The 21,733-nt window shown below is 36.1% G+C and overlaps 1 protein-coding gene across 2 annotated transcripts in view; it reads right to left on the bottom strand.

The window, feature by feature from the left end:
• The window catches only part of RPS6KA6 (ribosomal protein S6 kinase A6), a 161,534-nt gene that overhangs the window by 113,765 nt on the left and 26,036 nt on the right, over positions 1-21,733 (bottom strand). For both annotated transcript variants that reach the window (XM_060086685.1, XM_060086684.1), the window contains exon 2: positions 15,204-15,263. In XM_060086685.1, the coding sequence (XP_059942668.1) occupies positions 15,204-15,263 (60 nt within the window). The remainder of the gene's footprint in view (positions 1-15,203; positions 15,264-21,733) is intronic.

The following is a 21,733-nucleotide window of genomic DNA, read 5'->3' as shown; positions in this document are numbered from 1 at the left end:
AAGACCCAGTTCTACTCAATGACCAGCAAGCTACAGTGCTGGACAAGCTACACAAAACAATTAGCAAGACAGGAACAAAACCACATCCATTAGCAGAGAGGCTGCCTAAAATCAAAATAAGGTTACAAACACCCCAAAAGAAACCCCACCGAATGTGGTCTTTCCCATCAGAAAGACAAGATCCATCCTCATGCAGCATAACACAGGCACCAGTCCCCTCCACCAGGAAGCCTACACAACCCACTGAACTAACCTTAACCACTAGGAGCAGACACCAAAAACAAAGGGATCTATAAACCTGCAGCCTGCAAAAAGGAGACCCCAAACACAGTAAGGTAAGCAAGATGAGAAGACACAGAAATACACAGCAGATGAATGAGCAACGTAAAAACCCACCAGACCAAACAAATGAAGAGCAAATAGACAGTCTACCTGAAAAAAAAAAAACCTGTGAGTAATGATAGAAAAGATGATCCAAAATCTTAGAAATAGAATGGAGAAGCTACAAGAAATATTTAAAAAGTACCGAGAAGAACTAAAGAGCAAACAAACAATGATGAGCAACACAATAAATGAAATTTAAAATTCTCTAGAAGAAATTGATAGCAGAGTAACTGAGGCAGAAGAACGGATAAGTGACCTGGAAGATAAAATAGTGGAAGTAACTACCACAGAGCAGAAAAAGAAAAAAAAGTATAAAAATAATAGAGGACAGTCTCAGAAACCTCTGGGACAATATTATACACACCAACATTCTAATTATAGGGGTCCCAGAAGAAGAAGAGAAAAAGAAAGGGACTGAGAAAATATTTGAGGAGATTATAGTTGAAAACTTCCCTAATATGGGAAAGGAAATAGTCAATCAAGTCCAAGAAGGGCAGAGAGTCCCATACAGGATAAATCTAAGGAGAAACACGCCAACACACATATTAAACAAACTATCAAAAATTAAATAAAAAGAAAAAAATATTAAAAGCAGCAAAGAAAAAACAAAAAGTATCATACAAGGGAATCCCCATAAGGTTAGCAACTGACCTTCCAGCAGAAACTCTGCAAGGCAGAAGGGAATTATAGGACATATTTAAAGTGATGAAAGGGAAAAACATACAAATGAGATTACCCAGCAAGAATCTCATTCAGATTAGACGGAAAAACTAAAAACTTGACAAACAAGCAAAAGCTAAGAGAATTCAGCAGCACCAAAAAAGCTTTACAACAATTGCTAAAGGAACTGCTCTAGGCAGGAAACACAACAGAAGAAAAAAAAAACGACAATAACAAACTGAAACAATTAAGAAAATGGTAATAGGAACATACATATAGATAACTACCGTAAACGTAAATGGAATAAATGCTCCAACTAAAAGACATAAACTGGACAAGTGGATAAAAAAACAAGACTCATATGTATGCTGTCTACAAGAGACCCACTTTAGATCTAGGGACATATACAGACTAAAAGTGAGGGGATGGAAAAAGTTATTCCATGCAAATGGAAACCAAAAGAAAGCTAAGGTAGCAATTCTTATATCAGAAAAACTGTACTTTAAAATAAAGACTATTACAAGACACAAAGAAGGACACTACCTAATGATCAAGGGATCAATCCAAGAAGAAAATATGACGATTGTAAATATTTATGCACCCAACATAGGAGCACCTCAATACATAAGAAAAATGCTAAGAGCCTTAAAAGGGGAAATTGTAAATAACACAAGCATAGTAGGAAATTTTAACACCACACTTTCACCAATGGAGAGATCATCCAAAATGAAAAAAATAAGGAAACACAAGCTTTGAATTATACATTATACAAGATGGACTTAATTGATATATATATAAGACATTCCATCCAAAAACAACAGAATAAACTTTCTTCTCAAATACTCATGGAACATTCTCAGAGATAGATCATATCTTGGGTCACAAATCAAGCCTTGGTAAATTTTTTAAAAAAAATGAATTTCTACCAAGTATTTTTTTTCCAACCATAACACTATGAGACTAGGATCAATTGCAGGAAAAAAAAATACTGTAAAAACTACAAATGCATGGAGGCCAAACAATCCACTACTAAATAACGAAGTGATCACTGAAGAAATCAAAGAGGAAAAAATAATACCTAGAAACAACTGACAATGAAAACACAATGACCCAAAACCTATGGGATTCACCAAAAGCAGTTCTAAGAGGGAAGTTTATAGCAATACAATCCTATCTCAAGAAACAAGAAACATCTCAAATGAATAACAAAACCTTACAACTAAAGCAACTAGAGAAAGGAGAAAAAAAAAGTTAGCAGAAGGAAAGAAATCATAAATATCAGATCAGAAATAAATGAAAAAGAAATGAAGGAAACAATAGCAAAGATCAATAAAACTAAATGCTGGTTATTTGAGAAGATAAACAAAATTGATAAACCATTAGCCAGACTCATCAAGAAAAAAAGGGAGAAGACTCAAACCAATACAATTAGAAATGAAAAATGAGAAGTAACAACTGACATGGCAGAAATACAAAGGATCATGAGAGATTACTACAGGCAACTCTATGCCAATAAAACGGACAACCTGGAAGAAATTGACAAATTTTTATAAAGCACAACCTTCTGAGACTGAACCAGGAAGAAATAGAAAATATGAACAGACCAATCACAAGCATTGAAATTGAGAGTGTTATTAAAAACCTTCCAACAAACAAAAGCCCAGGACCAGATGGCTTCACAGGCAAATTCTATCAAACATTTAGACAAGAGCTAGCACCTATCCTTCTCAAAATCTTCCAAAATATACCAGAGGGAGGAACACTCCCAAACACATTCTAGGAGGTCAATACCACCCTAATAACAAAACCAGAAAAATATGTCACAAAGAAAGAAAACTACAGGCCAATAACACTGATGAACATAGATGCAAAAATCCTCAGCAAAATACTAGCAAACAGAATCACCAGCACATTAAAAGGATCCTACACCATGATCAAGTGGCGTGTATCCCAGGAATGCAAGGATTCTACAACATATTCAAATCAATCAATGTGATACAACATATTAACAAATTCAAGGAGAAAAAAACATATGATCATCTCAATAGATGGAAAAAGAAGCTTCTGACAAAATTCAACACCCATTTATGATAAGAACCCTGCAGAAAGTAGGCATAGAGGGAACTTAACTCAACATAATAAAGGCCATATATGAAAAACCCACAGCCAACATCATTCTCAATGGTCAAAAACTGAAACTGTTTCCTCTAAGATCAGGAAAAAGTCAAGGTTGTCTGCTATCACCACTATTAATCAATAAAGTTTTGGAAGTTTTAGCCACAGTGATCAGAAAAGAAAAAGAAATAAAAGGAATCCAAATCGGAAAAGCAGAAGTAAAACTGTCACTGTTTGCAGATGACATGATACTATACATAGAGAATCCTAAAGGTGCTCCAGAAACCTACTAGGCCTAATCAATGCATTTGGTAAAGTAGCAGAATACAAAATTAATGCACAGAAATCTCTTGCATTCCTATACATTAATGATGAAAAACCTGAAAGAGAAATTAAGGAATCACTCCCATTTACCATTGCAACTAAAAGAAAAAAATAGCTAGGAATAAACGTATGTAAGGAGACAAAATACCTCTATATAGAAAACTATAAAACACTGATGAAACAACTTAAAGATGACACAAACAGATGGAGAGATATACCATGTTCTTGGATTAGGAGAATCAATATTGTGAAAATGACTGTACTACTGAAAGCAATCTACAGATTCAATGCAATCCCTATCAAACTACCAATGGCATTTTTCACAGAAGTAGAACAAAAAAATCCACAATTTGTATGCAAACACAAAAATCCCCAAATAGCCAAAGCAATCTTGAGAAAGAAAAATGGAACTAGAGGAATCAGGCTCCCAGACTTCAGACTATAATACAAAGCTACAGTAATCAAGACAGTATGTTACTGGCACAAAAACAGAAATATAGATCAATGGAACAGGATAGAAAGCCCAGAGATAAACCCACGCACAAATGGTCACCTTATCTTTGATAAAGAAAGCAAGAATACCCAATGAAGAATAGACAGCCTCTTCAATAAGTGGTGCTCGGAAAACTGGACAGATACATATAAAAGAATGAAATTAGAACACTCCCTAACACCATACACAAAAATAAACTCAAAATGGATTAAAGATCTAAATGTAAGACCAGACACTATAAAACTCTTAGAGGAAAACATAGGCGGAACACACTATGACATAAATCACACCATGATCCTTTTTGACCCAACTGTTAGAGAAATGGAAATAAAAACAAAAGTAAACAAATGGGACTTAATGAAACTTAAAAGCCTTTGCACAGCAAAGGAAATCATAAACAAGACAAAAAGTCAACCCCCAGAATGGGAGAAAATATTTGCCAATGAAGCAACTGACAAAGGAGTAATCTCTAAAATTTACAAGCAGCACATGTAGCTCAATATCAAGAAAACAAACAACCCAATCCAAAAACTGATTAAAACCTAAATAGATATTTCTCCAAAGAAGATATGCAGATTGTCAACAAACACATGAACGGATACTCAACATCACTAATCAGTAGAGAAATGCAAATCAAAACTACAATGAGGTATCACCTCAGCCCAGTCAGTATGTCCATCATCAAAAACTCTACAAATAATAAATGCTGGAGAGGATGTGGAGCAAAGGGAACCATCTTGCACTGTTGGTGAGAATGTAAATTGATACAACCACTATGGAGAACAGTATGGAAGTTCCTTTAAAAACTAAAAAATAGAACTACCATACACCCAGCAATCCCACTACTGGGCATATACCCTGAGAAAATCATAATTCAAAGAGTCATGTATCACAGTGTTCATTGCAGCTCTATTTACAATAGCCAGGACATGGTAGCATCCTAAGTGTCCATTAACAGATGAATGGATTAAGAAGATGTGGCACATATATACAATAGAATATTACTCAGCCATATAAAGAAATGAAATTGAGTCATTTGTAGTGAGGTGGATGGACCTAGAGTCTGTCATGAAGAGTGAAGTCAGAGAGAGAAAAAAAATACCTTATGTTTACACATATATATGGAATCTAAAAAAGAAAAAAAAAATGGTTCTGAAAAACTTAGAGCCAGGACAGAAATAAAGACACAGATGTAGTGAATGTACTTGAGGACATGGGGAGGGGGAAGGGTAAGCTGGGACGAAGTGAGAGAGTGGCATGGATATATATATATATATATATATATATATATATATATATATATATATATATATATATACATACATACTATCAAATGTAAACTAGATAGCTAGTGGGAAGCAGCTACATAGCACAGGGAGATCAGCTCAGTGCTTTGTGACCACCTAGAAGGCTGGGATAGTGAGGGTGGGAGGCAGATGCAAGAGGGAGGAGACATGGGGATATATGTATATGTACAGCTGATTCACTTTGTTATACAGCAGAAACTAACCCACCATTGTAAAGCAATTATAATGCAATAAAGTTGTTAAAAAATAGATGTAGCCACTCTTTGCAACACACACACACACACACACACACACACAATTAAATATAAATGGGTCATAAGCTACCAAATATGATACCTATTCTTATTCTGACAACATAAAAAATTAACTCATTTCAGTCATCTACTAGAGAAGACTCATAACCTATTTTTTCTAACCTGGACAGTGTTTGGAGAATTATGGTACCAAGTGGTGAAATATGATATCAGGTATGTTTTATCAGTGACCTATTACTGAATGCTTACCAAATGTGAAGGCTGTCTTCAGCCTTCAGGGAGATGGACAAATTCCTCGTAAGAAATCTACACATATTAAAATCATATTAACTATAATTCAACTTTGCTAATCATACACTATATATATGGAGTGTAGGAAGCATTTTATTTAATTTTGCTCATTTTAATTGAAGAAAACTAATGGCCATGAAAGTCTAAAGTGACAATAATTTCAATGGAGCAGACTGGTTATCTAAAACAATCAATCACAAAGCAGCATCAGGTCAGGATAGGCAATATGTAAACTTCAAATTTAAAGGATACTGTTTTAAAGAATCTGTGCATCATACAGCAGTCTCTACAATCCACCATTACATAAAAAAATAAAATAAAGGGCCTCCCTGGTGGCGCAAGTGGTTGAGAGTCCGCCTGCCGATGCAGGGGATACGGGTTCGTGCCCCGGTCTGGGAGGATCCCATATGCCGCGGAGCGGCTGGGCCCGTAAGCCATGGCCGCTGAGCCTGCGCGTCCGGAGCCTGCGCGTCCGGAGCCTGTGCTCCGCAACGGGGGAGGCCACAACAGTGAGAGGCCCGCATACTGCAAAAAAAAAAAAAAATAAAATAAAATAAAATAAAATAAAATAAAAACAAAGCCACCAAAAAAAAAAACCACACAGCTGCCAGCATCACATTGGAATAGGCAACCACAACAACAACAAAAATAAATAAATAAATAAAAACAAATCCTATATATGAAAACATTAAAAAGGGGGAAGATAAATTTATATGGCTCAGAAACTCTTGGGATTAGAAACCAAGATGGTAGAGTAAAGGAACGTGTTCTCACTCCCTCATGTGAAAACACAAGAATCACAACAAGCTGCTGGACAATCATCAACATGAAGACACTGGAACTCACCAAAAAAGATACCCCACATCCAAAGACAAAGGAGAAGCCAGAATGAGATGGTAGGAGGGGCACAATCACAGTAAAATCAAATCCCATAACTGGTGGGTGGGTGACTCACAGAATGGAGAACACTTATACCACAAAAGTCCACCCACTGGACTGAATGATCTGAGCCCCATGTCAGGCTTCCCAACCTGGAGGTCCAGCAACAGGAGGAGGAATTTGTAGAGAATCAGACTTTGAAGCCTACTGGGATTTGACTGCAGGACTTCGACAGGACTGGGGAAAACAGAGACTCAACTCTTGGAAGGCACACACAAAGTAGTGTGCACATTGGGACCCAGGGGAAGGAGCAGTGATCCCATGGGACAGTGAAGCACACCAAACAGCTAGTGATGGAGGGTCTCCTGCAGAGGCGGGGGGTGGCTGTGGCTCACCGTGGGGACAAGGACAATGGCAGCAGAAGCTCTGGGAAATATTCCTTGGTGTGAGCCCTCCCAGAGTCAGCCATTAGTCCCAACAAAGAGCCCAGGGAGGCTTCAGTGCTGGGTTGCCTCAGGCCAAACAACCAACAGGGAGGGAACCCAAACCCACACATCAGCAGTCAAGCAGATTAAAGTTTACTGAGCTCTGCCCACAAGAACAACAGTCAGCTCTACCCACCACCAGTCCCTCCTATCAGGCAATTTTCACAAGGCTTTTAGATAGCCTCATCCACCAGAGGGCAGACAGCAGAAACAAGAAGAACTACAATCTTGCAGCATGTGGAACAAAAACTGCATTCAAAGAAAGATAGACAAGATGAAAAGGCAGAGGTCTATATACCAGATGAAGGAGCAAGATAAAACCCCAGAAAAACAACTAAAGGAAGTGGAGATAGGCAACCTTCCAGAAAACAATTTCAGAATAATGATAGTGAAGATGATCCAGGACCTCAGAAAAACAATGGGGGCAAAGATCGAGAAGATGCAAGAAATGTTTAAAAAAGACTTAGAAGAATTAAAGAACAAACAAACAGAGATGAACAATACAATAACTGAAATGAAAACTACACTAGAAGGAAGCAATAGCAGAATTACTGAGACAGAAGAACAGATAAGTGACCTGGAAGACAGAAGGGTGGAATTCACTGCTGTGGAACAGAATAAAGAAAAATGAATGAAAAGAAATGAAGACAGCCTAAGAGACCTCTGTGACAAAATTATACACAACATTCACATTATAGGGGTCCCAGAAGGAGAAGAGAGACAGAAAGGACCAGAGAAAATATTTGAAGAGATTATAGTCAAAAATTTCCCTAACATGGGAAAGGAAATAGTCACCGAAGCCCAGGAAACACAGAGAGTCCCATACGGGATAAACCCAAGGAGAAACACAACAAGACACATAGTATTTAAATTGGCAAGTATTAAAGACAAAGAAAAAATATTGAAAGCAGCAAGAGAAAAACAACAAATAACTTACAAGGTAACACCCATAATGTTAACAGCTGATTTTTCAGCAGAAACTAGACAAGCCAGAGGGGAGTGGCATGATATACTTAAAGTGATGAAAGGGAAGAACCTACAGCCAAGATTACTATACCTGGCAAGCATCTCATTCAGATTCAATGGAGAAATCAAAACCTTTACAGACAAGCAAAAGCTAAGAGAATTCAGCACCACCAAACCAGCTCTACAACAAATGCTAAAGGAACTTCTCTAAGTGAGAAACACAAGAGAAGAAAAGGACATACAAAAACAAACCTGCAACAATTAAGAAAATTGTCATAGGAATATACATATCAATAATTACCTTAAATGTGAATGGATTAAATTCTCCAACCAAAAGACACAGCCTGGATGAATGGATAGAAAAACAAGAACCATCTATATGCTATCTACAAGAGACCCACTCCAGATCTAGAGATACATACAGACTAAAAGGGAGGGGATGGAAAAAGATATTCCATGCAAATGGAAATCACAGAAAAGCTGGAGTAGCAACACTCATATACGATAAAATAGACTTTTAAAAATGAACAGTACAAGAGGCAAGGAAGGACACTACCTAATGATCAAGGAATCAATCCAAGAAGAGGATGTAACAATTATAAATATATATGCAACCAACATAGGAGCACCTCAATACATAAGGCAACTGCTAAGAGCAATAAAGAGGAAATTGTCAGTAACAAAATAATAGTGGGGGACTTTAACACCTCCCTTACACCAATGGACAGATCATCCAAAATGAAAATAAAAAAGGAAACAGAAGCTTTAAATGACACAATAGATGAGATAGATTTAATTGATATCTATAGGACATTCCATCCGAAAACAGAAGGTTACATACACTTTCTTCTCAAGTTTGCACAGAACATTCTCCAGGATAGATCACATCTTGGGTCACAAATCAAGCCTCAGTAAAGTTAAGAAAATTAAAATCATATCAAGCATCTTTTCTGACCACAATGTTATGAGATTAGAAATCAATTACAGGGAAAAAAAATGTAACAAACACAAACATATGGAGGCTAAACAATACATTACTGAAAAACAAAGAGCTCACTGACGAAATCAAAGAGGATATCAAAAGACACCTAGAGACAAATGACAATGAAAACATGACGATCCAAAACCTATGGGATGCAGCAAAAGCAGTTCTAAGAGGAAAGTTTAAAGCTACACAAGCCTATCCCAAGAAACAAGAAAAATCTCAAATAAACAATCTAAACTTTCACCTAAAGGAACTAGAGAAAGAAGAGCAAACAAAACCCAAAGTTAGCAGAAAGAAAGAAATCATAGAGATCAGAGCAGAAATAAATGAAATGGAAACAAATAAAATAATAGAAAAGATCAATAAACCTAAAAGCTTGTTCTTTGAGAAACTAAACCAAATTGATAAACCATTAGCCAGATTCATCAAGAAAAAGAGGGAGAGGACTCAAATCAATAAAATTTGAAATGAAAAAGGAGAAGTTACAACAGACACCGCAGAAATACAAAGCATCCTAAGAGACTACTATAAACAACTCTATGCCAATAAAATGGACAACCTGGAAGAAACAGACAAATTCTTAGAAAGGTGTAACCTTCCAAGACTGAACCAGGAAGAAATAGAAAATAGGAACAGATGAATCACAAGTAGTGAAATTGAAACTGTGATTAAAAATCTTCCAGCAAACAAAAGTCCAGGACCAGATGGCTTCAAAGGTGAATTCTATTAAACATTTAGACAAGAGCTAACAGCCATCCTTCTCAAACTCTTCCAAAACATTGCAGAATAAGGAACACTCCCATACTCATTCTATGAGCCCACCACCACCCTGATACCAAAACCAGACAAAGATACTACAAAAAAAAGAAAATTACAGACCAATATCACTGAAGAATATAGATGCAAAAATCCTCAACAAAATACTAGCAGACAGATTCCAACAACACATTAAAGGATCATACACCATGTTCAAGTGGGATTCATTCCAGGGATGCAAGGATTTTTCAATATATGTAAATCAATCAAGGTGATAAACCATATTAGCAAATTGAAGAACAAAGACCATATGATCATCTCAATAGATGCAGAAAAAGCTGTTGACAAAATTCAACACACGTTTATGATAAAAACTCTCCAGAAAGTGGCATAGAGGGAACCTACCTCAACATAATAAAGGCCATATACAACAAACCCACAGCAAACATCATTCTCAATGGTGAAAAACTGAAAGCATTTCCTCTAAGATCAGGAACAAGACAAGGATGTCCACTCTCGCCACTGTTATTCAACATAGTTTTGGAAGTCCTAGCCACGGCAATGGAGAAGAAAAAGAAATAAAAGGAACACAATTTGGAAAATAAGAAGTAAAACTGTCACTGTTTGCACATGACATGATACTATGCACAGAGAGTCCTAAAGATGACACCAGAAACTACTAGAGCTAATCAATGAATTTGGTAAAGTTGCAGAATACAAAATTAATGCTCAGAAATCTCTTGCATTCCAATACATTAATGATGAAAAATCTGAAAGATAATTTAAGGAAACCCTCCCATTTACCATAGCAACAAAAATAATAAAATACCTTGGAATAAACCTACCTAGGGAGACAAAAGACCTGTATGCAGGAAACTATAAGACACTGATGAAAGAAATAAAAGATGATACCAACAAATTGAGAGATATACCACGTTCTTGGATTGGACAAATCAATATTGTGATAATGACTATATTACCCAAAGCAAACTACAGATTCAATGCAATCCCTACCAAATTACCAATTTTTTAATGGAACTAGTATAAAATATCTTAAAATTTGTATGGAGACACAGCGAATAGCCAAAACAGTCTTGAGGGAAAAAAACGGAGCTGGAGGAGTCAGACTCCCTGACTTCAGACTATACAACAGAGCTACAGTAATCAAGACAAGATGGTACTGGCACAAAAACATAAACATAGATCAATGGAAAAAGATAGAAAGCCCAGAGATAAACTCATGCACCTATGGTCAATTAATCTATGACAAAGGTGGCAAGGATATACAATGGAGAAAAGACAGTCTCTTCAGTAAGTGGTGCTGGTAAAACTGGACAGCTGCATGTAAAAGAATGAAATTAGAACAATCCCTAACACCATACACAAAAATATACTCAAAATGGATTAGAGACCTAAATGTAAGACCAGACACTCTAAAACTCTTAGAGGAAAACATAGGAAGAACACTCTCCGACTTAAATCACAGCAAGATATTTTTGATCCACCTCCTACAGTAATGGAAATAAAAACAAAAATAAACAAATGAGACCTAATGGAACCTCAAAGATTTTGCACAGAAAAGGAAACCATAAACAATATGAAAAGACAACACTCAGAATGGGAGAAAATATTTGCAAATGAATGAATGGACAAAGGATTAATCTCCAAAATATATAAACAGCTCATGCAGCTCAATATTAAAAAAAACAAAAACCCAATCCAAAAATGGGCAGAAGACCTAAATATATATTTCTCCCAAGAAGACATATAGATGGCCAAGAAGCACATGAAAAAGCTGCTCAACATCACTAATTATTAGAGAAATGCAAATCAAAACTACAATGAGGTATCACCTCACACTGGTCAGATTGGCCATCATCAAAATCTACAAACAGTAAATGCTGGAGAGGGTGTGGAGAAAAGGGAACCCTCTTGGCCTGTTGGTGGGAATGTAAATTGATACAGCCACTATGGAGAACAGTATGGATGTTCCTTAAAAAATTAAAAATAGAATTACCATGTGATCCAGCAATCCCACTACTGGGCATATACCCAGAGAAAACCATAATTCAAAAAGACACATGCACTCCAATGTTCATTGCAGCACTATTTACAATAGCCAGGTCATGGAAGCAACCTAAATGCCCATTGACAGACAAATGGATAAAGAAGATGTGGTACATATATACAATGGAACATTACACAGCCAAAAAAAGAACGAAATTTGGTGATTTGTTGAGAAGTGGATGGATCTAGAGACTGCCATACAGAGTGAAGTAAGTCAGAAAGAGAAATACAAATATCGTATATTAACACATATATGTGGAACCTAGAGAAATGGTACAGATGAACCTGTTTCCAGGCAGAAATTGAGACACAGATATAGAGAACAAACGTATGGACACTAAGGGGGGAAAGCGGCGGGGGGTGGGTGTGGGCATGTGATGAATTGGGCAATGGGGATTCACATGTATACACTGATGTGTATAAAATTGATGTGTAATAAGGACCTGCTGTATAAAAAAATAAAGTAAAATTCGAAAAAAAATGACCCCAACGCTCACAATGACCCCAACTCTGACCACACACTAAGCCCTAACACCTGGCACAGGGTGAGGTTTAACCCCAGTGGCAAACAAGCCCTAAATCTTAGTAGTCCCTGGTCATTTGCTCAGGCCCCAAATTCTCCCATGAACCCAGTCCTTCATGTGGAAAATTAAAGCTCTCTAGCCCTGCTACAGTTCCCAAACTTAGCCCTACTCCCCGAAACTTTCCCTACAAAAAACCCACCGGGTTCTCTAAGGATTCTTACTACTAGAATTTAGAGGCACAGGAAAACAGATGGACTAAACAGATGGGAAAGGCCCACGAGTGGTAAGCTTGTTGATGCTGGAAGGTCCCTTAGAGAGCATCCCACCTCACCCCCTCATTTTACAGCCAGGCCCAGAGAAGATAATAAGTAACTTGCTCAAGGTCACACAGTGAGTCCACAGCAGAACCAGAATGGGAACCCAGGCCTCCTCTCAATACAGTGCTCTCTCCGTGCTGCCTCCCTCAGAGAGAGTAGGGAGCATCACTCATCTGGTAAAACAGCTCCCAGAATTTCCTTTGGGAACCCACTTTTCCCCTGTTCTCTACCCAGAATTTTTGTCAAATCCATTCCACGCAGCACCAAGTATTCCCATGGCCCTGTGATCAGTTACGGGCTAGACTCAGGATCTAGGCGAGGCAAGGCAAAATAATTTTTTAAAAAATAAAATTTATATGGTTAGTGTTTCTTATCACCCATATCATTTAATTGACACACAATGAATATCTGAACTCTCACACAGCAGAAATACATAATGTTTTAAGTCCCAATAACTCAGGCCACAAATTAAATCAAATCCTTGGAAGTGATTCTAGGTTCCTTATTCTGAAAAACTTTAGATTCCCCTTTCTAGCCACTGAAGTTGACTGCCTAATGAAAATCACATTAACATCAAGCACTATATTTTTACTGTCTTTCCATTAAAACTGTACTTCTTGGCTCATTTTTTAAGACTAATTTTTATTGGAATATAGTTGATTTACAATGCTGTGTTAGTTTCTGCTGTACAGCTAAGTGAATCAGTTATACATATACATACATGTACTACTTTTTAGATTCTTTTCCCATATAGGCCATTACAGAGTATTGAGTAGAGTTCCCTGTGCTATACAGTAGGTTCTCATTAGTTATCTATTTTATATATAGTAGTGTGTATATGTCAATCCCAAACTCCCAATTTATCCTTCCCCCCTTCCCCTTTGGTAAGCATAAGTTTGTTTTCTACATCTGTGACTCTGTTTTGTAAATAAGTTCATTTGTACCATCATTTGTTTTATTAAAGTTAGAAAGGTAAATATTTAGCAATAACCCTATGTATATGTCTATATGTTTACATTGGCTACACATGTACACATACACACACACATTTTTTTTCCTCCTGTGTTGTGGGGCATGGTATTTCCCTGTTAATTTATTAATACTGAAATACACACTTCCCCATTGCCTTTGTATTTCCTTACACTCTATCATTTATAAACTAGCAACATAAATATCACTATGCCTTAGCACATATGATCTGCAGATAAAGCTCTAGATGATTTTGATAGAAGTTTACATTTAATTACATTCAAAATTAACATAAAAGTTATTATGTAAATTACAAAAGCTAAAATGACAACATTTTATCTCCCATCTTGTTAACCAGAACTGAGATTATTGTTACAACGTCAGTATCTGCAGAGAAAGTTGATTTTTACATAGGACATTTCAAAGGAGAGTCTTGGACAAACCCAATTTTAATCTCTCTGCTGGTTCCTATCTGAGAAAAATTCACTTTAACCGGTTTCAGGGGGAAAATAAAGACATGAAGGATGATTTTATCCACAACTAAATAAGAAAAGAACAGTGCTTTCCTTATTTTCCACTTCTTTGTATCTACACAATACACAACTGACCTAACATGAGGCACACTGGGTCATTAAGCCTTGATTCTGCTACTTGTTAGCTTTATGGCCTAGTATAAATCATAATAACCTCTACAGGTCTCAGTAGACTTATCTATACAATGAAGGTATTATAGAATACTATCTCTGAGGCTTCTTCCAGGTTTAAACAAAATCTACAATTCTATGAAAATATCTATAGAAATGACAATCAAAATAACAACATCGATGGGGATGTCTACTTAGTCAGACCCTCCCTAAAATCTTAAGAACTCTCTTCTGTATAACTAGATCTTGTAAAACGAGAGACTAGGATTACAGGCCTTGCATAGAATGGCCTAATAGCTAAGCAGTCCTTTAGACTAGTTAGAAATTTCTGAAATAATTTACATGCAATCCTTTTTGAAAGACAGGAAATAGATTTTAAATGACCTCAGTTTATCCTTTTAGTTAAATATTTTCTCATTAGATCTCCTTTCTACCCTAAAGTTGAATACAGTCTTATTTAATTCAGTGGATTCTATATTTAAATAATCCAGTTACTCATATACTGGTAATAAAAATTTCATCCATTACACTTAAAATGGGTAAATTTCATGGCATGCAAATTATGCCCCAATAAAGTTGTTAAAAAAAAACTTTATGGATAAGAATTTCTGGCAAGAAAATCTGGCCTACATTTTGAACTGTTGCCATTTTATTAATAATTGGATTTGCTTATTAACATACCTAAATACATTTCCTTAATTGACAGAAGATTTTCTCCTTTCATATTATTATCTTTCCTTATAGTCTAAAAATGTAGCTTAATAAGTTAACATGAGTACTTACTTGGCAAGAATCTGCTTCTCCCTCTTCCATTGGCTCATCAACCATTTTAAGACCATTCACCTGAAAAATATTGTTCAAAAACTGAAGTTCAAGAGTAATAGAACAAGAGTAGTAACTAAGAAAAATATAACCCTAGGCACTGTGCTTCACAATTTAACAAGATCCACACTTACTGAAACACAAAAGGACAAAGGACACATAGAAGGTACTTAAAAAAGGAACATTATTAATATGATTTCCAGATTGTCTTTGAAAATCCTTGAATTTCAGAGCTGTATATTTCATTTCATATTGTTTAGAGCTTTGCTCTGGTGAATAAACATACACTAAATATATGACCTGTATACATTCACTAGACTGTCCCAAACCAAATATATATGAGACAGGAAAAATACCACAGAGGAAATTTATTGTGAGGATATATTCAAAGCAAATTAGGATGGTAAGAGTTTCATATAATTGCACTGTTGTGAATTCCTTTCCTTTCTATCAGTTCAATTAAAATTTGAGTTACTCTACAGAAGAAATAATAAACTATAGGAGAAAAATATAAATGGCCATGGAAACAAAATTATTTCAAAATACAAAGCTTAGTGTGTAATAATACTCTTCAAGCAATACTTCAGGAAGGACTAAGCATAGAGAACTTAGATCAAGGGTCTGCAAGCTGTAGCCCATGAGCCAAATCTGGCCCACTGTTTTTATAAATAATATTTTACTGGAACACAGACACATCCATTTGTTTCCATGTTATCTATGGCTGCTTTCTCACTTCAACAGCAGAGTTGAACAGTTGACAGAGAACCTATGCCTGCAAAGCCTAAAATATTTACTGTCTGGCCCTTTACAGAAAAAGTCTGCCAACCACTGATCTAAGATGTTTGAAAATTAAGCAACAGCAAGATGGTCTAAAAAATAAATTTTACCACTGTCTGTTTATGAGTCCACAGAAAATTTTAAAATATTAAAAAAGAAAGAGAGAAGAAAAAAGTAAATTAAATAGAGCTTCTGGCGACAGCCAAGATGGAATAAGACTATCTCTCCTCTGATTATTAACTAAAAGTGTTGGACAAAACACAAAAAGCAACTACCTGAGGACTCTGAAAACTAAATAATAGCAAACAGATTAGGAAGGGAAATCAAACTTTGAATAGTAACTATTACTTTGGCGAGTTTCTTGGGTTTACTTTTCACCTTTATCTCTTGATTTTGAACCAAGGAGAGACTGAGTCATGGAACGCCTGTATGAACAAAATTTCCAAGAGAAATCCCACTTTCTAAACAGAGGACCAGAAAAAGACACATTTTTGAGCTGGTGAGCATAAGGAGAACCCTCATTTTTCTTTCTTTCCCACTTTTTTTCCCTTTTTTGACTGTCATTCCTGCTCCAAGGCAAGCCTCATTTATGAGAAAACCTCTCTCTCTGGTCAGAGGAACCAGAAAAAGAGGCTCATATAAGAATAGTATGGAGGGTAATCCCTGTTGTTGTTTTTTTTCACTCTCTCCTTCACTTCACCTCAACAGGCAGCCCCAACAGTGCAAAGCTACATAACAGCATGAAAGGCTAAGACTATGCGAGAAATTCAAATTTCTGGTCAGAGGAACAAGAATAAAAGGTCCATGTCAACTGGAGAATCCGTAGAGGAAATAATGGAGGAGATCAAATGGGAAAAGGATATTCCCTAATTCTGTGTATGAACATACACAGTCCTGGCCTCAACAGCAAACTGCACATGTGTGGAATAGAACCAAAGAAGTCTAAAAAAGGCTTTGAAAATACAACTGCAATATCAATCACTGCTCAAGTCTCAGACTAAACCACTGACTTAGCACAGGCACTAAGTGGCAAATGCAGGGTGCTGACCCAAACACTCTGAAAACATATTTAACATTGGAACCATCATCCAGAGAGGGAGAGATAAAACTTGGGAGTCTGAACCTAACCACACAGACTGTCTGCTGAAACAATCAAAATCAGCAGGTATCAATTCCAGGACAACTCCAATGTTGAAACAGCTAACAAGGACTTTAAGCAGCTATTATAACTATGCTCTTTGGAGTGAAAATATACACACTTGAATGGGAAGATTAAAAGTTATAGGCAGAGAAAAAGAAATTATTAAAAAAATCAAATGTAAATAATTTTAAAACTAAAAATTACAATGTATGAAATATTTTTAAAATACTGGATGGGCTCAATAAAAGAATGGAGATGGCAGAGGAAATAATAAATGAAGACAGATCAATAGAAATTAACCAATAAGAAGAAGAGAGTAAAAATTATTAAAAGCAAATGAACAGAGACTTAGAGACATGTGGAACAATATCAGAAGATCTAAAATCTACATCATTATCATCACAGAAAAAGAAAACAGTAATACAGAAAAAAATAAATAAATAATGGCAATTCAATTCACATAAAATGTTAAGAGGAAAGTCTGTAGAGACAGAAGGTAAGTCAGTGTCTCCTTAGGGCTGGGGGATGGGGAGATGGGGGTGATAGCTAAAACTATAGTAAAAGCTTTCTATTTGATGTGACAAAGAAGTTCTAAAATTGACTGTGGTGATAGTTGTACATATTTGTGAATACTGTATACTAAGTATACACAAAGTTGTCCATTTTAAATGGGTGAATTATGTCGTATGTGAATTATGTTTCAATAAAGCTATTTTTTAAAAGGCTGAGAATTTCCCAAATTTGGTGAAAACTATAAATTTACAGTTTTAAGAAGCTCAGTGAAACCCAAAATGTATAAAATTAAAGAAAGCCACCTCAAGACATACCTGAATTAAACTACTCTAAATCAAAAGATAAAAAAGGAAGAAGTTTTGAAAGTAATGAGAGAAAATCACATTACATAGACATCAACTTAAATAACTGCAGACTTCTTATGAGAAATCATGGAGGTCAGAAACCAGTAGGAAAATATTTACCTGAGATAAATGGAAATTTATGTTAACATAAAAATCTCTATACATGAATGTGTATAGCAGCTTTGTTCATAACGTTTTTGGAAACATTCCAGATGTCCTTCAACGTGGAGAAAGAATAGAATACTACTCAATAAAAAGGAAAAGACTATTGATACTTGTAACAACATGGATAAATTTTAAATGCATTGTGCTGACAAAGAAGCCAAACCCAAAAGGCTAAATATTGTATGATTACATGTATATGACACTGAAAAATGCTATAGAGAAATAATTCATATCACTAGTTTCCAGGGGAATGGGAGAGAGGAAGGGGGAATACTATCCAGCAATGAAAAGGAGTGATCTATTGATATATTCAACAACATGGGTGAATCTCAAATACATTATATAGTAAATGGGAAAAAACAGCCTCTAAAGGCTACATACTGTATGATTCCATTTATAGAACATTCTGGAAAAGCTAAAACTATAAGGCATGGAGAAGGGATTAGCAGTTGTCAGAGGTTAGGCCCAGGGGTAGGCACCAATGGGAATTGAGGGGGTTGGTGGGGGGGAATGATGGGACTAATCTATACCTTGATTGTGGTGGTGGTTACACAACTCTATGTATTTGTCCAAGCTCAGAGCCTTACATGAAAAAGAGTGAATTTTACTGTAGGTAAATTTTAAAATTAACTTATTAAAGAGTAATTTACCCTGCATTATTTACTTGACTAGCACCTTTCTTCTAAAATCTCAACAAGAACCAAATAAATGATGGTTCATCACCAATGATGTCCTTATCTTACTTGACCTTGCTGTAGCATGTCACAGTTGACCAACCACTCTCTTCTATTTGTGTTTTTGTGATACCATACTTTAATTTTATTTTACTCCAATTTCTTTGCTCTTTTCAGTATCCTTGAAACATTGTAGATCCTCAGGAAATGGACTTGGCTCACCTTCTCATCTCGCTCCTCATTCTTTCCCCAGATAGCTAATTTACTGACATGACTCACATTTACTCAGACACTACTCTTCTGAGCTCCTGATCCATATAACGAACTGCCTATTTGACATTTCCACTTGCTCATCTCACATGTCTCAAAAATAACCAATACAAAAACAAATTAGTGACCTCCCCCCCACACACACACATAAATCTGCTTTCCTCCAGGGTTCCCGATTTCAATAAACAGCACCATTATTTATCATCTTAACTCAAAAGCACATATAGACTATGGGGGATGAAAAAAAAACACACGGTAATGAATTCATCACTAGCATATAGGAAAAGGCACATTCAGCAAGAGAGTCCACAAACCAATATTAAGACAGAATACTGATAATTGAAATTTTACTACAAAATGGCTCTCAGGACTATCCATAGAAAAAGGTAATACTGCTTTCCTCTGTTACCTCAGTTACTGGTTACTTCCAATTCATACCATCTTATGATTAATTTAGCATGAAGCATAAGAATATTCATTCCTATAAAGGACCTAAGTATTCAGTGATATTTACTATAAATTAAGTCATTTTTACCTGCATGAAAACAAAAACATTTTCAGAATTCTCTGGGATGATAAGCCTTTATTTCAAAAATAAAATTTATAATTTGAATAAACAAGCAGATAGGCTGTTTCCCCCAATTAAGTGCCAAATAGGGAAGAAAAAATTTCCTACATAAGATTCTGAAAAGCTTATCAACAATTATAAAGACAGTAATAATTTACTCAAATACTCAAACCCAAGTGAACACCCTCTCATATCAGAGCCTAGTGGAGAATTATTTTAAATTATTTTCCTCCTCTCAGAAAATAATTAAATAGATCACTTTAAAAGACTCTGGACAAATAGAAATACTAAACTGAGTCAAAGTACCTGATCTCAGAAAATCATATAGGTCACCCCAAAACTATCATTTTCTTACTGCTAATGACAAAAGCAGCTCATCATGGAAAATTAAACTGAGAAAAAATATTTTCCCTTCAGATCCTTAGAATTGGAGGTGGTGTGGGAAATGCACACATAAGTGCACAGAGTTTTGTAAAAAGACTGCTATTTGGCCATGCTAACACTATTAAGCATACATCTGTTTGTCAGTGTCAAACTCAGGAAGCTCATGACTTGGTGTTGACAGATATACTGAAGAAAGCAGTAGAGAGATAAACGAGCAAGGAAGAACAAGGTACAAGGTAAGTGAGAAGTATGGGTGATGTAAATTATTAACAAAACATACATAGGACACCAGTATTCACAACAAATTTGATAGTATTATAACCTTTCAAGTAGTCTCCAGGATCCCCAAATTCCACCCAGTAGACAAAAGTCCTATATTTATATAGTACCTAATGTTAAAAATGTTTAAGAAGTTCACATATAAAGAAAATTTTCTCTCTCAAATAAGCTTCATGTTTACAGGTTAGCTGCTGACAGATTTAGAAACAAGAGTTCTTTCATTATTTTCACTTCATTTAAATAGCTACAGCAAATCAGATCTAAATTTGGAGGTGGGTCCACATCTGCCTAAAACAAAGGTCTTTGTCTGTAAATAGGCATACCTCAGAAATATTGTAAGTTCAGTTCCAGACCACCACAATAAAGAGATTATTGCAATAACGCAAGTCACACAAATGTGTTGGTTTCCCAATGCATATAAAAGTTATGTTTACACTATACTGTAGTCTATTAAGTGCGCAATAGCATTGTGTCTTAAAAAACAATGTACGTACCTTAATTTAAAAGTAGTTTATTGCTAAAAACTTCTAACCATCATCTGAGCCTTCAGTGAATTGTAGCTGTAACATCAAAGATCACTGATCACAGATCTTGGCTGCCGACATGCCATCCAGACTAAGGAAGACCCAAACACTTAAGGGCCACGTGAGCCATAGCCATGACTGCACTGGCAAACACCAGAAGTACCCAGGAGGCCAGGGTAATGCTGGTGGCATGCATCAACACAGGATCAACTTTTACAAATATCATCCAGGTTACTTTGGGAAAGTTGGTATGAATTGTGAGAAGAACTATGTCAGGAATGAATAACATGTGACCTGAGGACCTCCATGTTTGCTGTTCATGCTGGACTTTTTCTGAATGCTCTAAGTTAAAACAGCTGAATAGTTCCTGTGTTGCTAAAAGGAAAGAATAATGCTGAGAACTGGATTTGTTCTAGACTAAAGAAAACATACCTTTCCATAGTAATGAATGAGATGCATTTCAAAACCCAATTGTATGTAAAGAACAATTTTACCCTCCAATCCAAATTCTTGGTAAACAACCTATGAAAGCCTATGTTAACTGCCCTCTTTTTCCTATAAAAAACCCTGTCATTTTCTTCCAGTGGGACACTATTCTGGGTTCCTCCAGAATCTGTGATCCCCGAATTGCAATTCTAAGACCCCAAATAAACTGTCTTTTTGCCTCTTTACAGTTCATGGTCCTTTTGGTTGACATTTTTGGTGTCAGAATTGGGATCCAAAGCAGTCTTCCTCCCATCTCCAAAGCCACCGTGGATTCGAGCAAGATACTTACATGAGCCCCTTGTGCTCTGTCGCCTCCCCAGTGGCATTGGGTCTGGGTAATTAGTCCTCTCAACCCCAAACCTCCCT

Source organism: Mesoplodon densirostris, chromosome X (genome assembly GCF_025265405.1).
Source record: "Mesoplodon densirostris isolate mMesDen1 chromosome X, mMesDen1 primary haplotype, whole genome shotgun sequence".
In the NCBI taxonomy this organism is placed as follows: domain Eukaryota; kingdom Metazoa; phylum Chordata; class Mammalia; order Artiodactyla; family Ziphiidae; genus Mesoplodon; species Mesoplodon densirostris.
Note: the sequence above shows the minus strand (reverse complement) of the source record. Positions and strands in the feature narration are given on the sequence as shown.